Source organism: Moschus berezovskii, chromosome 7 (assembly GCF_049115385.1).
Source record: "Moschus berezovskii isolate FMDL1 chromosome 7, NW_MosBer_1.0, whole genome shotgun sequence".
In the NCBI taxonomy this organism is placed as follows: Eukaryota; Metazoa; Chordata; class Mammalia; order Artiodactyla; family Moschidae; genus Moschus; species Moschus berezovskii.
In genome coordinates this window covers 73,984,091-74,005,144 of record NC_142466.1, presented here as the reverse complement: position 1 = coordinate 74,005,144, position 21,054 = coordinate 73,984,091, and the positions used below count along the sequence as shown (strand labels likewise).

Below are 21,054 nucleotides of genomic sequence, written 5' to 3'. Positions count from 1 at the left end.
TTAGTGGTAAAGAACCTGCCTGCCAATGCAGGAGATGTAAGAGACATGAGTTCGATCCCTAGGTTGGGAAGATCCCCTGGAGGAGGACATGGAAACCCACTCCAGTATTCTTATCTGGAGAGTCCCATGGACAGAGAAGCCTGGCAGGTTGCAGTCCATAGGGTTACAAAGAGTTGGACATAACTGAAGTGACTTAGCACACATGCATCCTTAAATCCTGTCTCATCCTGGCCATGTCGATTCCCTTTGCTTAGGATTTAAACCTCTATCAGTACGCCTCTTCAGCTCTATTCAGTAGGAAGTTGGTGAAATGTTATCAAGAGTCAGATGACATAAAACAAAGAACACCTCTACAAAAAAGTCTGCTCATGATTTGAATACAAAGTGTTTTAATAAACAAGAATTTAATCACTGCCAAATTATCCACATGCTAAGTAAAAGCAAAAATGTTACCCTAATAAAATAGAGTGTAGACATGACAGCCTATGAAGCCAGGAAATGCTTTTATCAAGTTTGTAATGTATAATTTTTTTGTACCATTCATTTTTGTATTGATACATCAATCATGTCACATCATGTCACATATATTGTACATGATTCCCTTGCATATTGATATGTCATTATGTCATATCATATATTACATATCATATATGTGTGTATGTTTGATGAAATTGATACTCTATTATATATCAGTATTTTACCATTCCTTTGTTTGTTGGTATAGTAATCATGTCATGTCAAATTATATATAATTTATTATATATCATATCATGAAATGTTTCATTTAACGGTCATCTACCTGAGAGCAAATTGCAAGAATTCCATACTTTCACTGGGTCTTTCACTGACATCCAACCTGACCTTGACAAGTATATCTGACCTCTCCACTGTGGTAGAGACCATAGAGGGTATGAAATAAGGATGATCCTACTGAAGATTACTGGGTAATGTAAACAGTGTGCAGTGCATCGACCAGTATAGATTCTTAGTTCAGTCCATTTTCTATGTACACACATGTAATATGTGTTTAAGTGGTTGGTTTTGGCATCAAAACTGAAATAGTTCTCTTTTTCAACTTGCCATTCACACGTCACCTTCTAATGACAAGTGCTGACAATTACAGATGCTGCTTTCACCAAAACTTGATTATTGACTAAACTCCCCTCATCTTAGGTTACAACCCCTGCATTGGGAGAAAGTGTTCCAGATCTGGATCAAACTGGATCACAGTGTTCTCAAACTGGATCACAGCATTTGCTTGGCCTGAAAGCTGGGACCCTTTCTCAATATGCCAGCTAGTGAGTGTGATCAATGGTTGTGCACCCTTGGTATATTGATCTGATGTTTAATTTTGTCCAATATTTTTACTTTCTTGCTTCCTAGTCAACTCATTATATCCATAAGTTTGACTTAATGAGTTCAATTTTCTTCTCTCTCAACTGCTTACCCGAACTAAAACACTTTCCATATATAAAACCTGTTTTTTAAATGAGTAAATAAACTATTGCCTTCAGAATTTTGCCTCAACAGCAACAGGATTCTTCCAAACAATCTAATGTAAATGTAAACCACTGCATTCTTAACTGGGAAAGCCATTCTCCTGGGTACGGTGTGTACAGCTGTTCATCAATCTCTGCTAGACGCTGCCTGAGGTCCCCTTCACTTCTACACTTGCACACATACTCCCCCTGCAACTCTGATGGTGCTGTAAGGTCCAAGAGTTCCTGCACTCTCTTCTAACTGATCTGTGCTGTCAGTACAGACTTGGAGTCCCTACCTGTTCACTTCTGAATGTTGCTTGCAGGCAAATTGAGAGGAGTATGGTTCACTTACACCTGTGCTACCTTCCCTCAGCCTCCAAGGTGGAACTCAGGGCAGGCAGCGTCCCTTTGAGTTTCAGAGTTTTGTGAAACTAATACTCTAGAGTTTATTCACAGCTCTCCTTCTCTCTGGACAGTCCACACACATGCTTTGCCTGACAAAACCCAGAGCCCATGGTGCTTTGGAAAGACAGGAATCTGGTTCATGTCAGTGTTCTCCAAGGTTTCTATCCTTCTCATACTCAGTAAAAAGCTTTTTGAGCATGAAGATCCAGAGTATATATTTATGTATATGTAAATTAAATGCATGTACTAAGATTGAAGGCAAAAGGAAGAGGGGGTGGCAGAAGATGAGATGGTTGGTTAGCATCACCGATTCAATGGACATGAATTTGAGCAGACTCTGGTAATTAGGGGAGGACAGGGGAGCCTGATGTGCTCCAGTCCATGGGGTCACAAAGAGTCAGACATGACTTAGTGACTGAACAACAACATGATTTTATGACAAAGCTTATATGAACATAGGAATCTTAAAAGGAAGAGATAAAATGAATGCAAATGGAGGTTCTAATATTTTCTTCCTGATCTTAGTGTACTGTCTTGTCCACTCTAACTGGTGGGCTTCCCCACTGGGAAGTCTTATTGCTAGCGAACCTCCATGCCTCTCTTTTCAGGGTGTGCATGGGGAGGTGGGAAGAAACAGGGGTGGTATCTCCAGGACCTATATGTTGTGTACTTTTGCCTTCAGCCTTCAAAATCTGCATGGACAACCTTGAATTCCAGGTGGATTCAAGATTTGGAGAAAGGTATGGTTCTCAAGATGGAGTTCCATCCAGAGAGAGAAGTGGCTCATACTACATTGCCTTGTTTTTCATGTCAGTTTCCTTCTCTTGTTGTTCTTTTCCTTTTAGACCATGCTATAATGAAAATTAACAGACTGCTATCAAAGAAGTGTTCAGTTCAGTTCAGTTCAGTCGTGTCCAACTCTTTGTGACCCCATGAACCGCACGCAGCATGCCAGTCCTCCCTGTCCATCACCAACTGCCAGAGTCTACCCTAACTCATGTCCATTGAGTCAGTGATGCCATCCAAACATCTCATCCTCTGTCATCCCCTTCTCCTCCCACCTTCAATCTTTCCCAGCATCAGGGTCTTTTCCAAAGAGTCAGCTCTTTGCATCAGGTGGCCAAAGTGTTGGAGTTTCAGCTTCAACATCAGTTCTTCCAATGAACACCCAGGATCGATCTCCTGGAGAATGGACTGGTTGGATCTCCTTTTAGCCCAAGGGACTCTCAAGAGTCTTCTCCAACACCACAGTTCAAAAACATCAATTTTTCGGTGCTCAGCTTTCTTAATAGTCCAACTCTCACATCCATACATGTACCATAGTCTAAATACTTTAAGTGGAAAAAAAAATGACCTTTTTTTTTTCTTTTGCTGAGACAGTAATATGTGCAATAACCTGGTGGTGGTGGAAATAATTTATACTGGGGACATCACCTGGATGACCAATGAAAAAGATTCTTTCACACAGGTTATATGATATAACAGAGGAAGCATTTAGCCTGCATTTGTTGTGGAGAGCAAGTATCTGTGTGGTTTGGGAAATACCTCTCTGCCTCCAGGTCCTCATTTGTTAATTAGGTGACCAGTCTACAGAAGAGGCCACAGTCAGTTTTTGGTAATGGCTCTTTTTTATTGTCCTCCTTTTCCTGTTCCCTCCCCACTCCTGCTTCTTTCTCCCTCTCTTTTTTTCTTCCTGTCTTCATCTATTTCATCTAAAGTTGCCAGTGAATCCCTAGAAAGTGAGGGCGGGCTATTGGGTGTGGGGATGGTGAAGAGCAGGGTCATCTCTGATTAAACAGAGTAAGGGAGCAGCACCCATTGCTTTGGCCAAGTTGTGGCTCCTCCTTAAATGATGGACAAATCTTTTAGATGATGTCCTGGCTGTGGATAACAGACACTAGACCTGCCTGTGCTTCGTGATCTGCTCCCTGCAAATCCTTTCATCAGAACATCCTGGGAGAACCCTTCCAGTTTTATTAGACTAAAACTTATGTAATTATTTGTGGAATAAGCATATCTCAGTTGCTAACCTGAAGGATCCACCTTTCTTATCTCTCTACTTGGAATGTTCAGTAAAATGTAAATTATTCTTCCAGGAAATGTTTGTGCTGGTTATTCTGTTTGCTCTCATGTTCCATTCCAAGAGGGATAAGAATGACTATAGCAACTAACTCCTAAACCACATATCCTATGTATCACTTATGTAAAAATATTCTGACCCACAAATCTTAAAAGAATAATATTTATACAGCCAACCCACAGGATCAGCTAAAGCACACATACAAATATTTAGACCAAAGAGCCCTGTCACATTTCTTGTTATCAGGATGAGATGAAGCGATCGTGTTTTCTTATGAAAGCTACCAGTATTTCCTAAATCCTCATCTATTTTCTTGGTAATTACATATTTTATAGTGCCTCTTACTAGAATTTAGTTTTATGTAACACACAGTTAATACCAACTTAAACTCCCAAAAAGAAAGTATCATTTTTGTGATTGTGAGATGTGTAGGTGTGTGCATCTATAGGAAAATGAGCAACTCTAGTTAGTAAATACTATTCATTGGCTATTAGAAGACATCTATGGCCATTTGCCATAGTTCTGTGCTTCAGCGACATAAAATATCACAAAGGGAGCAAATCTCAAAAATTTAATAGCTATGATTTTGCAAAATATTTTACAGCCTGAACTTTTTTCTTACTTAAAAAAATACACCCACAGAGGCCTCACATTAACTCATTCTTCTCTTTTGAGAGAAAGGACAATAACATTATCACCCCGAAGTGTGACCTGAGAGACTTAAGTAGATATATACTTGGCATCTGTTCATTATCTAGATTTTACCATGTCAAGGGCAACCTAATTTTTATGACCAATGAGAAATATGTAGTCTTAGCTGAGTGCACAATTTGGAAAGTATTATGCTTACAGTGAGATCTCTATTATTATTGTTATAATAGAAATGTTTATTAAAGATATGCTTTCTTTAACAGTTGTCAAAATGCAAAATCTTAATTTGATGTAATATATATTTCAAACACCAATGAAGTGACATATTTTCTAAGATTTCAAGATTCTTTTAAGCAATGCATCCTTTTGATAGCCCTATAACAAATATAAATTTCCTGATTCTTGGAAAATTCACATTTCTTACAATTATGTAAAATGTGAATCCTTCTAAATGGTTGAGAGGTTTAAGCTATCACAGATAAACACTAGGATTTTTTTCATATTCTAGAGGCATGCATACCATATAACTACCTGACTGTACTTCTGTATTTTAAGAGGAGTAAGATAAACAGCATCGTTTAATATTAAGCAGTATGTACAAATGTGCCAGAGGATGTAATAGAGATATTGCCAAAAATCTATCTCATTTGTGAATAAGCTTTGTGTCTTTGATAAGATGGCTTGTTTCACTGAAAACTATAGCAAACCTCACAAGCCTAACACAAGCTATTCCATGTGAAATCACGTGCCATCACAGCTAGCAAACAGGTGTCAGATGCCTCTTGGCTGGTTCATTTTATCCTGGATCCCACTTGCTGTAGGCCTCTCTACATCATGCGTCCAAAGGAAAGAAGTCACTTTGAGTGCAGGAAGTTGTCCCCAACACAACACAGCACACGAGCCTCTGATGCCATATGACTGAACAATAACTAAAATTGGACATAGATATGCCCTCATTAGATGCTAGAATAGTTTTGCTTCTTTTCGAAGTTTGTCATTCTCTCAACTGTGAGTCAGTGCTCAAGCCAATGAAAACCCGTGAAGGAAAGGATTTTGTGTATTTTCATGGGGAAACTCTAACTCTTTTTTCCAGTAGTAATTTAAAAATATCCAAGAAGAAAACAAATAAGAATTTTCCCTGGGGGACACTGGTACTGATCTCCTCCTGCACCTTCAGTTTGCTTCGTGGCTTAGGATCCACTTGGAGGGCCTGTCCCTGGCTGGCTGCTCAGGCTCCTGTGATTGGATGTGGGGCCACTGTGTGTGTGGGCTCCATGGTCTTGGTGGGGAACTGGGCCTCTCTGTGTGGATCTGTGTGCAGGTCTCTATGTGGGGTCAGTGTGGGTCTGTGGGAGGTCCCTGTGTGGGGTCAGTGTGGGTCTTTGTGTGGGGACAGTAAGCGGAGGGCCCTTGATTTCTGTCTGTTCTGTACTTTGGGGCAAAAGAAGGGCTCAGGGACTTGCTCCTTCTTATTTCTTGCTGTTCTGTCAGTGTTCCTCTGTGTCACTTCTCCCCACAGGGGGTGGGTTTCAACTCCCCTCACCCCCAGCACTCACCTCTCCGTGCCTCTAAGAGAACCAGGCAGCAGCCAAGCTCCGCGTCCATGCTCTGTGTCTTCTCCTAAGCTCTGGAGGTCACTCTGCAGCCTGGGTCCCAGCCCCTCCCTCAGACCCTGGCTGAGCCCCCACTGCTATGCCCACCCTGGAGGATGGGGCCCAGGCAGAACCTGGCTGCAGGAAGAACCCATCACACAAGCAGCCCTGTGCCCTCTGCCCCACACCAACTTGGTCCTGGTCTCACATATTGGGGTCCTTACAGGCATGGGGGCAGCCCCATTCCTGCTGTCTCCTGGATCAGGGACCCCTCCTGGAGCAGGTCTCTCTATCGCAGTAGTGACTGTGACACAGAGCCCTGAATCACTCTAGAGAATGGCTACTGTCTCTCTGCTTTCTTGTGTGGATGGGCCTGGGGAGGAAAGCTGACAACACCCTGCTCTACAGGTGACTTCCCACCTGCTCGGTGACACATCCTGTCTGCTGGTCTCTTCCCTCTCGGGGCTCTGGGGTGAGCAAGGCTGAGAGAAGGTGAGACTTGCTATGACCCCTGGACAGTCCCTGGGCCTGTTAAGTCCCACCTGTTCCCTGGGAGCCTCCTTGGGCCACACATGTAGGTAGAGGTCACAGACCACAAGTCTGTCCCGAACTCCTGGTCCTGTGAAATCTGATTATTTACACTGTGGAGAAGCTCCCCTTCTCAGGGGCTCCACTGCCTCTGGGAGCCTGGCCCTGGTGACTGCACACACAGTCACTCCCCTGCTCGTTCACCTGGGGAAGGTGGGTACTATGATCAGGGCTGTTCTCTCCTCCGGGGAAGGAGCTGAGAGTGTGGTCCTCATCCTTGCATCTGCTCCAGAGAACGAGAAAGACAGGAAGGCTGATAGACCTGGTGCATCTCAACCCCAGCTCCATCAGGGAGAGAAGGGGCTTCTAAGGCAGGTGTCATCTAATCACACCAAGATGTGGGGATGAGGTTTCTCCCACCCTGGACTTGGGGCCAACACTGCCCCCAAACTCCTCTCCTTATTCTGACATGTGGGCTTATGTCTGACACTTTCTGAGCCAGAGGGGAATTTCAGCCTCTGCAAACCCCTCCCCTACAGCCACACAGTTCGAGGTAGAGAGAGAGGTGAAGAGGACTGAGCTGGATGCTGAGAAGGGAGAGGTCTTTAGGTTTAGTTCACCCGAATGCTGTTGCTCGTTTCTGTAATGCTGTGATTATGGAATCATTCAAGTGCAGTGAGGGAATTGGGGTGCACACTGGAGTCACCCTTCCTCCATGGTCCCCTCCCATCTGGAAGTCAAAGCAGGCAGCTAGCAAGAGTGAACTCTGAGATCTTCCCTTCCCCCTATCAGGGCACAGATGGAGGTCACCACCTTTCATGAGAGAAAAACATTTATTTGGGGGAAATAATAAAAAAAGTTGTGATAGGAAGGAGACTTTAACACATAGATGACGTGCTAACATGAGGAATAACAGATTTTCTCTGCAGGTACTGAATTTTATCTTGTCCAAACATTTTCCTACCAGGAGAGGCATGAGGGGCATGCTCTTGTTGACCAGAGGGGACACATTTTTGAGGCGAGCATATTGGGCAATGGCGCAGGTCCCCTGAGTCCCTTACCACCCTTGGACCATGCTGGCAGGGTCTGACTGGGGACTCTGGCTCCCTGGGTGGAAAGGGCCACCTGTTAACCCTGTCTCTGGTATGCCTGCTCTTTCTAAGATGGCTGTGGTCCTTGGGATTGGCTTGGTGACTGTGCGCTCTATCTTTCAACATTCTTCTCTGTTCTGAGGAAGAGAGAGTCCTGTGGTGGTGGGAATGCCTACCCACTAGGGCCCGAAGCTGTTCTCTGTGGTGATTTACTTCCGAGGCGTGGTGTTCTTGTTGAAGCCTCAATTTCTCTACCAGGACCTGTCCGACAACTGTTCCAATCACCTCAGGATCAATAGGCCTGCCATCTACAATGAATTTGTCTTTGCTTTGTTCCTGGCACTGAGCAGCCGCTGATGCAGGCCTGCCTTTTTGAAAGGTTTCTTCTATTTGTTTGTCTTTTTTATTGGGGCTAAGACACTGCAGAAAGTGCCTCATCCTTTTTTTCAAGTAGCTTTCTGGTAAAAGTTGTTCCTTTTCTGGTGAGAACTGGAGGTATTTGCCTCCAAGAGACTCTGTTTCCCTCACCTGAGGAGACTGGCTCATCACTCTGGTATGAGAAGCCCTTAGTCCTGAAATCCTTTCTTCATATTTTCCCAATTTGGGCCTCCAATTGCCCTTCCTCCCATCAGCTGGTACCAACATCCTGCTTTGGCTATGCATTTCTTCATCTTCTTCTGGTTCGGGCCTCTCACATATCTCGCCCTCATCAACTGAAGCAAACGGACCCTTACATGGGTCCCTAACTTTTGTTTTCCTGGGTTTCTGTTGTCGTTGACTACTCTTTGTTTTATCATGTTCTCCTGGTTGGAGCCTCCTAACGCTCTTCCACTCCTCAGCTGGGGTTGTTATCTCCCTCTGGCTCTTCACTTCTTTAGGCTCTCTGGGTTGGGATCTCTTAAAAGCCCTATAGTCCTCAGGCGAGGTGAACATCTCACTCCTGCTTTTGGTTTCTTCATGTCCTTTTGGTGAGGGCTTCTTAAAACCCCTCCACTCCTCAGCTGGGGGACACATCTCACTTTGGCTATTCATTTCTTCATCCTCTTCTGGTTCAAGGTTCTCACAGATCTTTCCCTCATCAATTGAGGCAAATGGGCCCTTACAAGGGTCCCTGACTTTTGGTTTCTTGGGTTTCTGTTGTCGTTGACTATTCCCCGTTTCTTGTTTGCCTGCTTGGAGCTTCCTAATACTCCTCAACTCTTCAGTTGAGGTGAGCATCTTGCTCTGACTTTCTGTTTTTTCACGATCTTCAGGTGGGGGCCACTTAAAAGCCTTCCACTTATCAGCTGAGACGAGCATCTTGTTCTGACTACTGGTTTCTTCATATTCTCTGAGTAGGGGCCTCTTAAAAGCCCTGTTGTCCTCAGGTGAGGTGAGCAACTCACTCCTGCTTTTGGTTTCTTCATGTCTTTCTGGTGGAGGCTTCTTAAAACCCCTCCACTCCTCAGCTGGGGGACACATCTCAGTTTGGCTGTTCATTTCTTCATCCTCTTCTGGTTCAAGGTTCTCACAGATCTCCCCCTCATCAAGTGAGGAAAATGGACCCTTACACGAGTCCCTGACTTTTGGTTTCCTGGGTTTCTGTTGTCGTTGACTGCTCTCTGCTTTTTCATGTTCTTCTGGTTGGAGCCTCCTAACACTCTTCCACTCCTCAGTTGGGGTAAGCCTCTCCCTCTGGCTGTTCATTTCTTCAGGCTCTTCTGGTTGGAGTCTCTTAAAAGCCCTCCAGGCCTCAATTGAGGTGAATATCTTGCTCTGGCGTTCAGTTTCTTGATGTCTTCTTGGTAGGGGGTTGTTAAAACCCCACCACTTCCCAGCTGGGGGACATATCTCAATTTGGCTGTTTATTTCTTCATCCTCTTCTGATTCGAGGTTCTCACAGATCCCCTCCTCCTGAATTGAGGCAAACAGGCCCTTACAAGGATCCCTAACTTTTGGATTCCTGGGTTTCTGCTGGCCTCTTGATTGGAGCCTCCTAGCCTTCCTCCACTCATCAATAATGGCAAGCATCTCCCTCCTGCTCTTCATATCTTCATCCTCTTCTTGTTGCAGTCTCTTCAAACCCCTCCTCTCCTCAGTTGGAGCAAACATCTTGCCTTGGCTGACGGTTTCTCTATCTTCTTCTGGCTCGAGCTTCTCACAAATCTCCCCTTCATCAGCTGAGGCAAACTGGCCCTTACATGGGCCCCTCACTTTTGGTTTCCTGTGTTTCTGTTGTCTCTGGATACTCCTCATTTCTTCATGTTTTCCTGGTTGGAAACTCTGAAAGTCCCTCCACTCTTCAGCTGGGGCAAACATCTCTGTCTGGCTCTTAAATGGGTCCATCAGTTTTGGTTTTTGGAATTTCTGCTGCTCCTGGGTGCTCTGTGCCCTTGCTTTGAGGTCATATGGCACCTGTGAAGCTGGTGTGTCCCCATTAGCATATTCCATCTGGGAACTTGACAGTGACCTGTGAGAAGCCAAGATGCCTGCAGCAAGGAGCACATCAGTGTGAGGGTCTTGAAGGAGCAGGTTGGTGGCAAAGTCCTGGAGGAACATGCCAGTGGTATAGTCTTGAAGGAGGACATCAGTCTGAGACTGTTGCAGGAGGTCACCAGCGGCATGGCCTTGAAGCCGGTTCTCTGATTCTAACTTGCTTCCAAACTCAAATTTACTAGCCACTTGTGTTTTAAAATGTGGCTTCTCTGAATATCGGCCAACTGAGTTTGTGAGTGGTGGCAGGGTTTTCTTGGTGACTGGAACATCTGATCTCCTCAGATCCATGTTGCTGGTTTGGGAGTTGACTGGCACAGTGGGACCCAAGAAGACTTCCCAGGCAGGGTCCTCCTTGGCCTTCTGTTTGGCCCTTGAAGATTGGGACTTTAAGCCCATGTCCAGTATTAATGTATTATGGCAGGGATATTTTGAGTGCCAGCCCCAACTCTCTTCCCTTTTGAGACTGGGGTTTAAGCTGCTTTTCCTGGCCCTTAGGACAGTCCCACTCTTCCAGGTTCTACCCTTGAGGTTGGGTGTGGGTATCTGATGAGGTGGCCTGTCCTTCTGTCCAGTCAGAGGGGCCTCTGAGGGCCCACGACTGTCACCAGGTGAAGTTTTTCCCAGGGCCCTCTGGATATCCCACCTTGCAGGCATGGGAGCTGGGAGGGGACGCCCCAGGGAGGGAACTGATGCTTTTGTTATCATTTGCTTTCCCTGATGGGGCTGAGGTTTTCCCAAGAACTTAGAAACATTGGTTTTTGACTGTGGCCCAGGTTGCCAGATGGCTGAGAGGGATAATGTGGACGTTGGAAGGGGTGAGGGTTGAGTTTCAGATGGTTTGAGATTTACAGGCTCAGAGCCCTGTTTGGATGTGCCCCACCTGTGCCTTACCCGAAACCTTATGATATGTGCTTCCAGCATTTGTTGAACACTTGGACTGAGGAAAGAAAGCTCATGGGAGAGGTTTATACGGGGTTTCCAATGCTTCAATGATGCTGGATTTCTGATTTCTTTGTGAAGGTGGGTCTTAGAAGAAGCATGGGTGGCGGCAAGCCAGGATCGACGCACTGTCACAGGGATCAAACCCTGATCAATCTGCCTCAACTTTTTGTCTAAATGGGCTTTTAAGACTTTTTCTAGATGTTCCTTATCTGGGCCACCAAGTAAGTAATCTCTGGAGTCACTCTTCGAGGGCCTCAGCAAGTCACTCTTTGAGGGCCTCAGCAAATATCTTTCTGACTCCTTCTCAGAATTAGTTTGCAGAAACTTCTTGAGGAAGCTGGACCTGCAGGGATCTTTTGAGATACCCCTCAGACATGGCCTTAGACCCTCACTAAAATCTGTTTCTACCTGGAACTTCATCTGACTCCTTCGATGGGATCTCCTAGGGCACCTGGACCTTGTCTTCTGGGTGTCCTGGCTCCTTTTGCCTCTAAAAGCAGACAGCTGCCAGGATCCCTGCTTGCTCTGGGCCTGATAAGTCACTAGGAATTGGCACTGAGATGAACTCAATTGTAGAGACAGGTGGATGCTGCGGAGCCGGCTCCCCTTGATTTGATCTTCCATGGGCTTCTTTTGAAGATGTTGCTTCTGGAGATCAGATTTGATTAAGTCTCCATGAGGACCAGGGACTAACCTTTGGGCCTGGGAGTCCCCAGTGTCCTGGGGACAGTTGGGAATGAGTTGGCCAAAGACTTCCTGTGATCTCTTGTTCACAGAGGGTAAATGCATCTCAGTTTTCAGTTGCTTCTGCAACAAGGGGTACTCCAGACTTTGAGTTTCAGTTGGGATAAAATATAGTGGGTTGTTCTGAAATGGAAGACAGTAGAGCCCACAGGTACTCACCTGGGGTGAAGAATAAGTTGGTCTGAAGAGGAGAGGAGATGGGAGGTAGGGCTGGCCTTGGATCTGAACCATAGGTGGGGGCTGGTACATAGGCAAGTTTTGAGTGAAAGGCTGGTGTTGGGCCCCAGCACAGGGCAAGAGTGGGGCCTGGGAAAGATTTAAAGGTATTCCAGGTTGAATCGAGACTGGAAAGACATTAGAGATTCCATTGAATAAAACAAAGGGTGCCTGTGGTTGAGAGGAGCTCCCGCGGACAAGGGCAGCTGCCATCAGGGACTCACTGTGCAGACAGGGGAGACCCCAGAAGAGTTGGCTGTATTTCCGCTCTCTGTGATCCCTCAGACTCTCAGGATGTAAAAGCTGCTGTGGCTCAGGTAGTTGCTCTGGTTTGTCTTTCATGTTCCAGAAAGACTGAGGGGTTGTGATGTCCTGCTCAGTACCCAGTGATTTCCACATATTCCCTGAAGTGTTCAGATGGTAGTCCAGGCTCATTTGCTCTGAGAATGACCCATCCTTTTTTCCCTCCTTACAAATCCTCAGCTCTACTCTCTTGGCGATTAGCATTTCCAACAGTTTTTGGACATCAGGTTTGATAAATGAGGGGCTACCAATCTCTACCTGCTTGTCTACAAGGCCCCCCCAGGATGGGGCCTCTGTTGGGTGGGGGGGCAGGTTTCCTTGCCAGGACTTGCTCTGTGATGAGGTGGGGAAAAACAAGGCCTTGGTATTGTCCCACCAGCAGGAGAGGAAAGAAATGGGATAGCTTGTGAAGAGGCCAAGGTTTGCCATGGCCGAGATGGTAGATGCCAAAAAAGAGTTACCTGGAGGGGAGCTCTTTGCAACAGTACCAAATGGGATTTTCTCCAAGTTGGATCTGTCTCGAGGTTCTGCTGACAAGGTGGAGGCCAAAGGCACAGGGTCCTGGGTCAGAGGAGCTGGGGATATGGCGGAAACAGCCTCCTCCAAAGGCTCCATGCTGGGCTGGTGGGCTCCAGCAGGAGCTGCTTCCTGTCCCACACCAGGAGGATCTTGCCAGGAGAGCTGATGAAAGCTGTTTTTATCAGGGAGACTTCCCACATGGCTGCAGGGAACACAAGGCACAAGCTGCAGCCAGGAACCCCCAGGGCCAGGAGGGCATGTCAGGCTAGGCAAGGGTGGGCACCTTCAGACACAGCCCTGCACGGTCTCCATGGTGACTTCACAGTGCTCCTGCTTCCCACACCCCAGGACGTTAGCCATATCCCTCTCCCAAGGTTTCCCCTCCCAGCTCAGTCCCAGGCTACCTGCAGCCCTGGGGTCACACCAGCCACTCTGGGAGGAAGAACAACCCAGGAGAGAAGAGGAAGATTCTTTACCTCTGAAGAAGTAAAACCAGGTTGCGGGTCCCTTCCAGCTCTTCCAGGCAATCTCTGTAAACTGAAAATCAGCAGACTGGGTCACGGTCAGGAAGGTGGGGGCCCCTTCCTAGGGTTCTTACAAGAAGCTGAGTGCACTATCTCTTTAAGGGACCACCATTGGGGTATTGGAGCCCAAGCACCAGTGTCCAAGGCCACATAATCATTCACAGTGACGGTGAAGCTCATGAAAGGGTTTATCATTTACAAAGTGTTTCCATCCTTTACCCTTTGCTGCCTTCACAACCTGCAGGGTTCACCTGCCTCTGCAGGGCAGGGGTCACTGCACAGACAAATTTGAGCAAAGTTAAACAAAGTGTCCATGGTCAAACCTGGAGTCCCACCTCCCAATCCAGGCGCTGTTGGTCCAATGCAACCCACACGCACCTGGTTATAAGCAGGGCCACACTTATATCCAGGCCCTCACAGCTTCATTCTGTACATGGAATCTGGGTAGTACCTGGGTTCTTCTTTCCTTTCCAGAAGCCTCCCTAGGGGGTTCTGTTTCCCAGGGGAAAGACCTTCCACTGGTCTCCTCAGAACCAGAGGCTCTGGGCCCTCCGGGCCTGATACATGGGAGCTAACATCCAGGACACACATAGCTGAATGGCAGAACTCACCTCTCAAAGCTCTGCTTCTCTTCCTACTCCTGCTTCTCCCTCTTGGATCCATTTGATGCTGAGAGACAGAAAAAATGAGAACCTGCGACCCAAATCTCAGTCTCCCATCTCTAGACAAGCATCAGACGCTCAGTGTCAATATATAATATGACTTTCTTCATTTCACTAACAGAGCTCTATGGTTTTCTTTCCTTTTATTCATTTTTAAAGCAGATAAAAATATTTTCTGTTTTCCTTCTTTGAAGAGCATAAAGAGGGATTCTCCCTTTTAAAAAAGATTTGCAATCATTTTATGTATCTTGTTTATAAATATTTATATTATCTGTCCTTTCTTATTTAGCCTGTAGTTTAAAATGAAAAAAAAATCATAAATTACCTGCATAATTTCATTTGCTGGAAATTAGTCAATTTAATTTCTACCATATGCAGAATACATTCTTTTCATGTGGCAGACATTTTAAGAATAATTTAAAAGAAAACGTTGAAAAGTTAATACAAAACAAAGTAGTTGAACCATATACAAAATAAACAAACAAGAACCCACTGTATAGCACAGGGAACTATACCTAATATCTTGTAATAACCCATAATGAAAAAGAATCCAAAAGAGAATATATATATATATATAAAATCTGAAAAAGAATAATTATATATATATATATAAATCACTTTTCTGTACATCCGAAACTAATGCAACATTGTAGGTCAACTCTAATTCAATAATTCACACAGATACACACACCCCACCAAAACAACAACATTGATGACTAAAGGAGAAAACAGGTCTTAATGATCCTTATGTTAGTATTCTAAAGTAAATGAAAATTTTAATGAGGGAGTCATATTCCAACACCACTGAAGTCCCGATTAATGTACATAAATGTGCCTATATATATTTGTGCAGACATATTTCCAGGTTTCTTCTTTGATTATTGGGAGAGCTAATTCCTAGAAATTATTTCCTAAATGTGAGAAGGATTTTCTATGTGAGACCCACCCTGAATTTCATTCGTCACTCTTCCTCTGCTGAAGAAACACTCATATTCTCAGACCTATTGGAGAATCTTAGCTCTATCAGGTAGGTCTTGGCTTCCTGAAGCCAGGGCCCCACTTTAGCCCCTGCTCTAAGGCTCTCAGGGCCTCAGCACTCTGCTCAGATCAGCCCTTGTCTGAGACACCCATTCACAGTTGGGGAACTGGTTGTGTTCGGGGGCTTCTCCTGGTTGAGAATGAACTCAGTATCCAGTTCTTGGCTCCTGATCACTGCATCAGGGATTTGCCCTGGAGACCCAACCACACCTGAACTACTGATCTGAGACCTTTGGATAGAAATCCTAGTGTTCACTCTAGGATTCACAATTAGTTTTCACTGGTCCCTTGTCCAGCCTAGTTTGTCCCTAGAGGGATGATGATTTATTCTTTCTTGAGAATAGATGTCCTGTTCTTTCCCATCTCAGGAGTCTCTTGAATTGGTTCAGAAAAGTAGACATAATAATAGAAAAGAGAATCATGTGGTTGTGGGTCTGGACCAAGGGTTCCTTACCTTCCTGCTGTTTCCATGTTTCCTAGGAGGAGGAAAAGGTAGGTTATTCTGGGGGTAGGGAAGGAACAGGAAAAAGAACCCCAGTCCACACAGCACGGCAAGGATGATTTCAATTGTCCAGGCAGTGTAGCTGGAGTTCAACCAATTGTCAAAAGTGCTTTTTGGAGAAAAGAGAAGATTCTCCATTGTCTGAACCCCATTGCTGCCTTCAGGTAACTGAGCACAGGGTTTGTACTTGGGGACTAAAGCCCCAGGCCTGGCATCACAGAGCCTGCAGCCTTGTCACAAAGGGCTCCTGTGGGTGGGGGAGGGGACAGGAGAGGAGAGGGCTAGGCCACAGCCCCTCCCCCACCATCCAACACCACAACTCTACCCCTCCACCCTCAAGGGCCTTCTAGACACAGTCAATTTTCTATTCATTCCACCAGGAGACCAGATATTTCCTGGTTCCTAAGATCTGTTGGAGATCTTGGCTTGAACCAACCAATTTCATAGCTTTTGAAACTCTGAAATTCTCCCAGTATTTTGGTTGTTTTCCAAGGATTTACACTCTTAGAATCTCCTCTGTCCACAATCTCATCATTTTTTTTTTTCATCTCATATATTTACGTTGAAGTTGTACTTCCTCAGCAAATTTCAGTTACACAATATAGTGCTATCAGCTCTAGTCACCATTAGATCCTGAGACCTTTGTCTCATAGCAAAAGGTCAAAACCCTGTTACCTGCCTCTCCCTATCTCCCCCAACCCCAGCCCCTGCCAACCACTTCTCTGTTTCTATAAGTTTGACTTCTCTTTTTGTAGATTCTGCACATAATTGATAAGAAGAAATATGTGCCTTTCTCTGTCTGGCTTTCACTTAACATGATGTCCAATAGATTCATTCCCATTGTTGCATGTTACCACTATTTTCCCCATATAATAAGTCTTTTACTTTAATTAACCCAGAAATAGAATTTTATTTTATATTTAATTTTGCATAAATAATTTGTTATAGTCTCCATCCACTTTTGCCAGCTTCACTCAGAGTAATTGATATAAAAATTCAAATTAGTGATTATTTAAAATGTATAAAACTTAAGTATAACAAAAAGGTAAGTAATTGAACCTCTAAATGATATGTTTTGTGCTAGTAGCTTTTATAGTAATGAATTTGGAAAAGCTTCACAAAAACTTATGGGTCATGCTGTATACACACACACACACACATTTTGACAGATCAAAGCAATATTTCCAAATCCAAAACATGTCCTTATTTTCTTTAAATTTTTTGTATAATATCTTGATCACATTTCTTCTTACTCTGCCCAAAATAGACAGTCTCCATTTTCCAGAGTTTAGAAACATGTGTGGAACAGCCTGAAGCCAGGAATGGGCTGGGTGAGCTGAAGTCATAATCTTTAGAGTGGACATTGGGACTGGGGAGCCAAGGCCTGAGTTAAAGTCATCTTAAGTAGCCTATTATCATATACCTACACATATTCTCTTTATCAGTGTACACTTGCTTGCCCCCTCCTACCCCTTCCAGATCCCTGGAGCTTCGAGTCTTGCCTGTACCTTATAGAGAAGGCATTTTTCAGCCTTATAGTAAATTCCCTTGTGACATCATTGGACATCCTTTTTGGCAGATGGAATTGGATGCTCAGTTGTGTCCGACTCTTTGTGACCCCATGAATCACAGCATTCCAGGCCTCCCTGTCCATCACCAACTCCTGGAGGTCACTCAAACTCACGTCCATCGAGTCGGTGATGCCATCCAGCCATCTCATTCTCTGTCGTCCCCTTCTCCTCCTGCTCCCAATCCCTCCCAGCATCAGACTCACTTTTCCAGTGAGTCAACTCTTCTCATGAGGTGGCCAAAGAATTGGAGTTTCAGCTTTAGTATCAGTCTTTCCAATGAACACCCAGGACTGATCTCCTTTAGAATGGACTGGTTGGATCTCCTTGCAGTCCAAGGGACTCTCAAGAGTCTTCTCCAGCACCACAGTTCAAAAGCATCAATTCTTCGGTGATCAGCTTTCTTCACAGTCCAACTCTCACATCCATACATGACCACTGGAAAAATCATAGCCTTGACTAGACAGACCTTTGTTGGCAAAGTAACGTCTCTGCTTTTTAATATACTATCTAGGTTGTTCATAACTTTCCTTCCAAGGAGTAAGCGTTGTTTAATTTCATGACTGCAATCAGCATCCGCAGTGATTTTGGAGCCCAAAAAAATAAAGTCTCACACTGTTTCCACTGTTTCCCCATCTATTTCCCATGAAGTGATGGGACCAGATGCCATGATCTTAGTTTTCTGAATGTTGAGCTTTAAGCCAACTTTTTCACTCTCCTCTTTTACTTTCATATAGAGGCTCTTTAGTTCCTCTTCACTTTCTGCCATAAGGGTGGTGTCATCTGCATATCTGAGGTTATTGATATTTCTCCTGGCAATCTTGATTCCAGCTTGTGCTTCTTCCAGCCCAGCGTCCCTCATGATGTACTCTGCATAGAAGTTAAATAAGCAGGGTGACAATACACAGCCTTGACGTACTCCTTTTCCTATTTGGAACCAGTCTGTTGTTTCATATCCAGTTCTAACTGTTGCTTCCTGACCTGCATTTAGGTTTCTCAAGAGGCAGGCCAGATAGTCTGGTATTCCCATCTCTTTCAGAATTTTCCACAGTTTATTCACTTCACTTCAGTTCAGTTCAGTTCAGTCGCTCAGTCGTGTCTGACTCTCTGCGACCCCATGAATCACAGCACGCCAGGCCAGGCCTCCCTATCCATCACCAACTCCCGGAGTACACTCAAACTCATGTCCACAGAGTCAGTGATGCCATCCAGCCATCTCATTCTCCGTCGTCCCCTTCTCCTCCAGCCCCCAACCTTTCCCAGCATCAGAGTCTTTTCCAGTGAGTCAACTCGTCGCATGAGATGGCCAAAATATTGCAGTTTCAGCTTTAGCATATTCACTTAGGGAATGGTATTTTTTAATCACTACCTGGTTATTTTTTCTTAATATGTGAAATAGATATTTGGTTATACTGTCATGAATGTACATGTTCAAGAATGTACTTTGGCATCTGTTGTTGCTTTTATTACAGCCTCTTCACCCTTTATGATATTGTCACTGGAGTATGACAGTCCACAGTGTGAACAATTAGAGTACCTGAGGAACATGGAGGGTCCTAACTTGGAATCAACGGAAATCATGGTGGATCCTGATTTCTGCTTCTTTGCATGGGGATTTTTGACTGAGATGTAAGTTTCATCATGACCTGTAAAATCAGGCTTGGGCACCTTCCAATATGATTCTGTGACATAGTGAAAAATATGTATTGGTCTCTGCCTCCAGTGCCTGACAGTTAGCTCCTGAAACCTTGTAATTTCCTCCTGATAATTTCCTTGTAATTATCACTCTGGGTGTCAAGAGTGTCTTTTGTTCTCATACTATGCCTTTGGGTGGGCACCTGGATACCTCCTGGGTTAGGACTGGCCCCCAGAAAGACCAAGCCATGATGAAGGCTTGATGTTTTTAGCTCTACTCAACCATTCTCTTGAGAAGGGAGAAGAGCTGAAAGTGGAGTTAATGACTGATCATGCCTACATGAGGACATCTCCATAAAGATCCCCAAAGTATCGAATTCAGAGTTTCTGGGTGTCCAAGGGGACAAAATTCTCTGAATTTGAGACCCTATCAGATATCAACCTATGTATCTATTCATCAGGATGGTCATATATATATATATATATATATATTTTATCATACTGTTGTTGCTAGTGCTGTCACTTTAGTTGTGTCAGACTCTTTGTGACCCCATGGCTATAGCCCACCAGGCTCCTCTGTCCATGGGGATTCTCCAAGCAAGAATACTGGAGGGGGTTGCTGTGCCCACCTCCAGGGGATCTTCCTGACCCAGGGATCAAACCCATGTCTCTTATGTCTCCGGCACTGGCAGGCAGGTCCTGGGAAGCCCATCTTTTATCATATTCTTCAATAAAGTGGTGGAAATAAGTATTTTCCTGAATTCAGCAAGCCTCTTTAGCAAGTTAATGAAACCCGAAGAGGGGGTCTTAAGCATCTGATTTAAAAAACTGACCATTTAATAGTTTAATAGCTCATATGTGCCATAAATATCTGTGGGCTCTGACACACACAGAAAAAGAGCATCATAAGCAGGTCTGAAAATAGAATTACTCTTAGCAATGAGTCAAACCATAACTCTGAACTTTGTCAAGGTGTTCTTACTAGCAAATTCCCAGTATATCAACTCTCACCTAAACATTTTGCAGGTTCACCACTTCTGATGTTCTGCATTTCAAGACTGCTTTGCTATTTTGAAGAAGGGTTTCCTACTCTCTGCACTTTTCCAATGGTACTGTAACATCTTAAACATGATTCAAAATATAGTTCTATGAAAAGGTCCTTTAAGAGAATTTTAGATTCCTTCCATCACACACACACACACTGACTCCTTGACCTTCATACCTGATAAAAATCAATGGTTCTGGACCTCCTTCCACTACAAGTAAAGAGACTTCTGCTTGTATCTCCGCCCTGACCCTGGACTACTGTTTTCAGCTGAGTGTGTGTGTTAGTCATTCAGTCACATCCTGCTCTTTGTGACCCAATGAACTATAGCCCACCAGGCTCCTCTATCTGAATACTGGAGTGAGCCATTCCCTTCTCCAGGGGATCTTCCCAACCCAGGGATCAAACCCAGGTCTCCTGCCCTACAGGCAGATTCTTTCCTGTCTGCACCACCAGGAAAGTCCCTGTCAGCTGAATAGTGGCTCCTCAAATATGTCCTAATCCCCAGAACCTGTGTTACATTATATGGCAGAAGGAACATTATTGATATGATTAAACTAAGGTTCTAGAAATGGGGAGATAATCCTGCATCATCCAGATAGGCTCAATGTAATTGTAAAGGTCCTGATAAGAGAGAGGCAGGAGGGTCATAGTCAAGGGAGAAGGCAGTGAAAGTGGAGACTGGAGTGATGAGGCCAGGAGCCAAGGAAAGTCAGCAGCCTCTAGAAGCTGAAAACAGCAAGGAAATGGATTATCCACTCAGAGACTCCAGAAAGAAATCTGCCCTTCTGACACTTTGCGTCATCCCACGGAACCTGGTTTCAGACTTCTGACCTCCAGAACTATAAAGGAATATAGTTTTGAGTCTCTTAAAAAAAGAGACAGAATTTTAAAAAATCCTGCAGATTTTCAATTTCTCCACATGTATCATTCTACTTTTTTCAAACCAGTTAGTATTTGCTTGATAGCAGAATTATCTATGGATATGTTTGAATTTTCTCCTAGATAGCAAGTTTCTGGAAAGCAGGAACAATTTGGGACAGATTCAAGGTA

General features: G+C 44.5%; 1 protein-coding gene across 1 annotated transcript; it reads right to left on the bottom strand.

The window, feature by feature from the left end:
• Window positions 1-7,615: 7,615 nt before the first annotated feature.
• On the bottom strand, window positions 7,616-15,891 carry LOC148777367 (spermatogenesis-associated protein 31E1-like). The gene is made up of 4 exons (XM_088837705.1): window positions 15,706-15,891; window positions 14,163-14,220; window positions 13,504-13,564; window positions 7,616-13,229 (listed from the first exon to the last, which is right to left on the bottom strand). Exons 1-4 carry the CDS (start codon window positions 15,889-15,891, stop codon window positions 7,616-7,618), a joined length of 5,919 nt encoding a protein of 1,972 aa, XP_088693831.1.
• Window positions 15,892-21,054: the final 5,163 nt, after the last annotated feature.